Consider the following 7,022-nt stretch of genomic DNA (forward strand, 5'->3'; position numbering starts at 1 on the left):
CCCGAGGACAGCGTTATATCAGGGTAGAGGCGTATTTGAATTATTTACTCATGTAACCAAGAAGGGCTGTTACTGTAGAGACTGTGCAGAATCATGATCAGGTATATGGAAAGATGGTGGCCCATCAAAATATTTCTATCTTAAAAAAGATCCACAACATGAAGAAGTTTGAGAGTCACTGCTATAATGTGATTTCCCCAATACCATTTTCTACTATAAGAAATACTTATCCAGTCTCACAAGATTAAATCATAATACTCATTATATACAAGAGAATGGTTGTAGTAACTGCTTGTATTTGGTTCATAACACAATAAAACTGAGCAGAATTGGATTTACATAACTAATCTTCAGCACTAATAATAGACTGGTTTGTGTAATGGGAAAGAACTGTCTTCAGTAGTATAAATCAGACAAATTTCAGGACAAAAGAAAAAAGTGTTATTTTAGATAAGACGAAATAACGGCAAACTCTAAAAGTTGCATACACAAAAAACTAAGGCATCTTTCTAATTTTGGAAACCTCTTTAAACTAGAATTCTTACCAATTAGAGTGCTTTTCATCTTCAAAGCTCTTTACAATTACAAATATTAATGTGAAATTTATTTAGACATTATCTTTGACTCTCACCTTTGTTTTTGCTTTTTAAAGTAATGGTTTTTGTTTAATATGTCAGTTTTATTAAGGGGGAGGGGGTCTCTCTTTCCATTTTATTTTTATGTTTCTTCTTTCCTGGTTATTCTTACCTACTCTGAGCTAGGCTCTACAAAGCTCACAGTCACAGGCCCCAGGAGAGGGAACTATTTACATAAAGAATCTATTTTCATTTTTAAAAAATTGCTAGCCTGTCCCCTTACAAATACCTAACCTTATGTTTTCAAGGCTATGTAAATTGATTGCTAACTTTTAAAGAAACAAGCAGCATGGTCCACTTCTCCCACAGTTGTGCTAACACATTTTTTATATAAAAGTGAGTCCGTTATCCCAACAAATCCACCCCACAATCTTTTGGAAGGTTCTGCACATAGAGACGTGATAATGGTGGACAGGAAACAATTAAATTTGGCAGCAACAGATACAGAAAAATGATGTTTTACAGGCCTCTCCAAAACTACAAAGGCTGGCTCTAGACAAGTAAGATCATTAACTTCCAAATTTAATGATAACCATTGAATGACTAGTATTGGAGGTAGCCGTGTTAGTCTGTATCAACAAAAACAATGAGTCCGGTGGTACCTTAAAGACTAACAGATTTATTTGGGCATATGCTTTTGTGGGTAAAAAAACCTCACTTCTTCAGATGCAGGCATTATATAATGACAAGAGAAGGGAGTACCTCACAAGTGGAGAACCAGTGTTGACAGGGCCAATTCGATGACTAGGAGAGGTGTAGCAGGATTCTGCCTACAACAGTTGCAAAGCAAGTACTCTGTATTTTCAGCACTTTTGCCAACAAAATACTTCCACCCACAATGAGCGGCATTTGCGTTGTTAACAGGAGCGCTCCTGCCGACAATGCGCTGTTCACGCTGACACTTGTCACAGCGAAACTTTTGTCTTTCCGGGGGGGGGGGGGAGGAAGAGGGGGAAGGGTTAGCACCTCTGAAGGACAAAAGTTTTGTCATTCAATTGACAGTGTAGATAGCCTTAGTGATATTTTTCCCCATAACAAAAAATTAAACATTACAGGATACTAGAAAAATTTGGGATTTTTGTTCTACTTCATTGTAAGTACAGTTTCACTGTGTTAAAGGTTGACTAAAAGAAGGTTTCACTGCACACAGAATGTAACTAGGACCTCCGCATCCTCCAGGAAGGTCTAGATACGTATTATATCCCTTCAAGAGTATCTGATAGAAGGCCAAATCAGCTGTCTTCAGTACCTAAGTTATAAATACTAGCAAAACCCCTGAAGTTAGTTTCAAGTGTTTGATAGGTTTCTAATTTAAAAATGCTTCAGTTTATTTTGTAACAAACTTTGCAGACCATCTGAAAATTCTGAAGGACATGAAGCTGCCTGTAAATATTTTATGATATGCCCATCTGTTTGCTAGTTATTGTGCTGTTTGCAATATGATTACAAGAGGGGGGAGGGGTCACTATCTATGCAGGAAGGGAGACAATTAGTTGATAGCAACTGCTGTGAAGTCTATCCCTGACCCCCTGGTTGGCCACATAAATTGGTTTAAGCAGGTTCAAGAGACAATGGTGGAAACAAAGGATTTTGAAACTGATCAAAGGATAGCCCCTAAAGAACAGGGGGGAGAGAGAAGCAGAGACTGCAGGGAAGGAAGCCAGATGAAGGCAAGAGGCCAGTTACCTGGAGGGATGCACTCAGATGTGAGAAGAAGTCAAAGGAGCAGCAAGCCCTGACCAGTGACAAGCGTAACCAAGAACAGGCCTTTATAATGCTTGCCAAATAAGAAAGACAGTCACTGGAGTTTATAAAAAGTCACTACACCCTGTATGCTCAACTCATATGTTTGTTTTGTTTTTTAAAGATGCATGACTTATAAATATATTCTATTCTTAACTCTTGGAATATTACCATTTTTAGTCTGGTACCCACATGAATCCTTAGGCGTATGCATGTACAACATTTTCTGTTTTCCCCAGACGGTACACATCACAGTACACAACATAGCAGCTGTAAGTGTTATCACATCACATGCTGTAAATGTATACCAACTATGCACACGTTTCTTGGCTCATAAGCTCTTTGAGGCAGGGACCATTTATTTCAAAATGTTTGTACAATGCCTAGCAAAACAGGATGCTACACAGCTAAGTTTGACATGCTTAAATGTAGTACTTAACCTTTGTATTTTAAAAAATAAATAATTACACTGATCATTACCATTCCTGAGAAACTAATTTTTTTTTTTAAATTATGGGCCCCAAATATTGCTACATTTATTCAAATTGCATAGTATTTACTCATGTGTACACCCACTGACAAATGCGATAGGTTACAGAATCAAGCTTAAGGACTTGAGATCCTGCAATGAGCTCTCCATGCAGGCAGATCCCTGTACCACAGTGTTTCTCAAACTGGGATCACCGCTTGTGTAGGAAAAGTCCCTGGCGGGCCGGGCCGGTTTGTTTACCTGCCCCGTCCGCAGGTCCGGCTGATCACGGCTCCCACTGGCCGCGGTTCGCCGCTGCAGGCCAAGGGGAGCTGCTGGAAGCGGCGGCCAGTAAGTCCCTTGGCCCACACCGCTTGCAGCAGCCCCCATTGGCCCGGAGCAGCGAACCGCAGCCAGTGGGAGCCACGGTCGGCCAGACCCACGGACGGGGCAGGTAAACAAACCATCCTGGCCCGCCAGGGGCTTTCCCTACACAAGCGGCGATGCCAGTTTGAGAAACACTGCTATACCAATATAGAGGTCATTGCTGGACTGGGGCTCCAATCCTGCAAACACTTATGCACATGGCTTTATCACACTGAAGTCAAACAGAACTACTAATGTGCTTAAAGATAAGCTTGTACATAAGTATTTGCACTATCATAGCCTAAATTGGTAAAATTCATTGTTCTGTCCTATGAACAAAATAGGGAATTCCCATGTGCTCTCAACAGAGCATCAAGGCTCAGCAGTCTGTTTCTTTGCTGAATCTCCTGTAATACAAACAATGCCAGATAATTACATCAGAAATTTCAAAGTAAATAAAGACAAAAGGCAGAAGTATTTTTTGGGGGAGGTTGTTCTGTATAATAACTGCCCTCTAACAGTGAAGCAAGATGATGCTGTTGAACTTTCAGTTTACATTCCTGAATCTCTGTCGAGATACTAATTCAGTAGTTTTAGTACAGTTAAGAGGCAATCCCAAATGCTCAGCAGACAGGAAAGAAAATTGCTAGCAGTCTCAGGCTCACACATTTTGGTCATGATCTCATTTTTACAACAATTTTTCATTTTTACTGAAATATAATTTTTAACATGAGGCGTGCAATGATTTTTTTGGTGCACATAAATTAAAAATCCATGTAAATAATGCAAGGGCACTAAAGTAAAGCTATACAAATAAAGATATTAATAATAAAGCTAGGACTCCCTCTTTAATTCACTCTATTACATTTAGCTTTTCCAGGTAGCTTATATATTGCACCACCAGTATTTTAATGTCTGAACACAAAATTATATTCAGCCTGATTACAAATGACAACTGTTTCTGTGGGTTTAAGACAGCTTTTTATGTTGTTTGAACAGAGTTTATGGAGGTTAAATGTAAGACAACAGTGAAGCATAACTTTCCCCAGGAAATTAACTACCAAAGTCATCTTTCCTTTTCAAATTTAAGAATAGCAAAATCACATCATTAAAATATACAGAACCTACTACCCTATTTACAGATAAGCCACTGTTAAAAAGAGAAGGCATGCATTGAACACTTATCTTTAATTAACAAGCCAATTATTTGAACCCAATTTAAAGATGGTTTCCAAACTAGATTAATTATAGAAATCAAGTAACATTAGGCTTCACACATTGAAATTTATGTTTTATTACAGCCTAAAACATTAACATTTGAACAGACCAATCTTTATTAAATTTATACATTGATGCCATCAGGCCACCACCAAATGAATTCTCTCTTCCAATAAAGTTATCAGACTAATACACCACTGATAACTAAACTAGTCCTACAGTCAATCTGTTAAAAATCAGTTGTTTAAAATAAACTGGCAGATCAAACACACAATCTACATTTTATCAAAATTTACCCTATGCTCCACCCCAAATATTGTACTGGGGGGAGGGATGATAGGATAGCATATGTATGCAGAGTTGTTGTAGCCCTGTTGGTCCCAGATATTAGAGAGACACACAAGGTGGGTGAGGTCATATCTTTTATTGGACCAACTTCTGCTGGTGAGAAAGCAGCTTTCAAGCTTGAACAGAGCTGAAGTTGGTCTAACAAAAGACATTACCTCACCCTCCTTGTGTCTCAGGATACGAATGATTAACATAAGTAAACAATGCGAACAAGCACTGCTCAAAATAAGATGTTAAAATCACAAACTTGACCAAACCAGCTAGTAAAGTGATTTTAACAATCAACAGTTGCCTGAGGTTAATTTGTAATCTGTTTTACTCATGTCTCCAGGCCCCTAGGCCTACTGTCACTTGGGTTTATAACTTAAATATTTTGCAAAAATAGTGATGTTGATCATAGCTAAATAGCAAGTGTTTACAGCAAGAAAAAAGGGGGCACTAAAACACATGTAAACAGAGTGATATGTATCAATATTTTAAAACTGAACAACCAGTGATCAGGCCTCTCGGGAGTTAAAAAGGGAATGAGTCCTAAGGTAGTACTTGTAGCATGATCTACCTTTCGCTCCATCACAGTAAGAGCTGCCTCTAAACTGTATATACATCAAAAGCTAAATGGTGTTTATTAGATGTAAACCTTTTCAAACTTGCTTCTAGTCACAGCTTTACACACGGTTGTGTTTATTAAACACCCCAGCACCTCCACACCAAAGGTATTGGATTAAGTTGGTTTATTTATTAAGCACTGCCTACGTACACAACATTACAAAACACGGAAGAGATACTGGGCCTGCCCCCGACAGCTTAGTTGGAACCGGTTCCAGGAGATGCCCAAGGCCTGCTGCACAGGAGGTGAAAGATGCTTTGTACCGGATTCGGCTGGGCTGGGCTGGAGGGCCCCCCACCTCCCCGGGCTGCAAGCGTGCGGGGCCCGAGCCCCCCGCCTTAGGGAACTCCCACTTGTGATGCGGGAACTTTGGAAGGAGGCAAGAGCCAAGTCTCAAGCTCTGAGACACCAGGGAGCTCGCCGGGCCAAGAAACCGTTTCAAAGCCGGGACGGACGCGTGTCAGGGCCAGGTTCCCCCCCGCCAGCCCGGTCTGAAAACGGCGACACAAGACTGCCGCCCAGCCGAGGACCCCAATACAATGGGTGGGGGGCGGATCATCCGCCTCCCTGCTCCCAGGGAACCTGCCCAGGCCGGGCCTGGCCTCCAGCTCCTCAGCCACAGGAGCAGCTCGCAGCTCTTCGCCCGGCGGCACTAGGCCTTGCTGCGGCTTCCCGGGCCGCGATGGAAGGAGCGGACTGGGCGCCGCCGGGGAGGGCCTGTGGCGGGGGGGCACGACCTCCCTGCGCTGAAGGGCCCAGGAGGGGGAATTATGACCCCGCCCGGGGCCCAGGCGGGCGGATTATCCCTACCCCGGGCGGACGGGTCTCCTCAGCCCAGCCCGCGGCACGGGAGGCCCCGCCGGGCGGGAAGGCCGTTATGCCTCCTGCGGGGGGGCCCGGCCGGGCGAGGGGGCGGCCGCACTTACTCTCATTTAACACCTCCAGCAGCTCGGCGCAGCTCTCACACATTGTTCATTAACAGCAGCAGCCGCCGCCGCCGCCTCCTCCCGACCATTGATTGATCCACTCGGTGCTGATTGATGATTGATGGGGGGCCGGGCGGGGAGAGGGGCCGGTCTGGGATCCGGGAGGGGGGAGGGGGCGGCTGATCAATGCAAATGAGCCTGTGGCGGCGGCGGCGGCGGCGGGGAGGAGAAGCCGAGTCACTCACTGGCTCCCAGGGACTCCACGCGCCGCCATTTTGCTGTGGGGGAAGGAGGAGGGGGGCAGGGCGCTCGGACTCAGCTCGGCTATTTCCGACCAGGCAGGGGACGGAGGCGGCCGAGTCCCTGCGCCCTCGCCCCGCCCTCCAGGGCCGGCCCTCTCCCCCTCCCACCCCGGACTGAGCGGCGGGGGGTGGGGCGGAAATCGGGACCGGAAGCGTAAAATGGCGTCGGCTGCAGCGAGGCTGCTCCTCCCCTACCCGAGGGGCAGGGCCCGGGGGGCTCCCCTCAACTCCCTCTCCCCCGCCCGAGTGCCCTTCGTGGCTTCACTGAACAGCGATCTGCCCTGCCTAACGCGTTGTCTGGCTGGAGCCCTTTAGTTTCGTGAGTCTTACTAACTGTAATCGGTGAGAAATGTGACACTTGGAGAAAAATTATTTCTTTAACACTTCCATTAAAAAATGCAAAGTTTG

The 7,022-nt window shown here is 44.5% G+C and overlaps 1 protein-coding gene across 6 annotated transcripts in view; it reads right to left on the minus strand.

Moving 5' to 3' along the window:
- The window catches only part of USP34 (ubiquitin specific peptidase 34), a 310,790-nt gene extending 304,018 nt beyond the window's left edge, over positions 1-6,772 (minus strand). For all 6 annotated transcript variants that reach the window (XM_039529334.1, XM_039529332.1, XM_039529335.1 and 3 more), the window contains exon 1: positions 6,313-6,772. In XM_039529334.1, coding sequence (XP_039385268.1) covers positions 6,313-6,355 — 43 coding nt within the window. In that variant the 5' untranslated portion in view covers positions 6,356-6,772. The remainder of the gene's footprint in view (positions 1-6,312) is intronic.
- Positions 6,773-7,022: the final 250 nt, after the last annotated feature.

The sequence above is a fragment of the Mauremys reevesii genome, linkage group 3 (assembly GCF_016161935.1).
Source record: "Mauremys reevesii isolate NIE-2019 linkage group 3, ASM1616193v1, whole genome shotgun sequence".
NCBI classification, from domain to species: domain Eukaryota; kingdom Metazoa; phylum Chordata; order Testudines; family Geoemydidae; genus Mauremys; species Mauremys reevesii.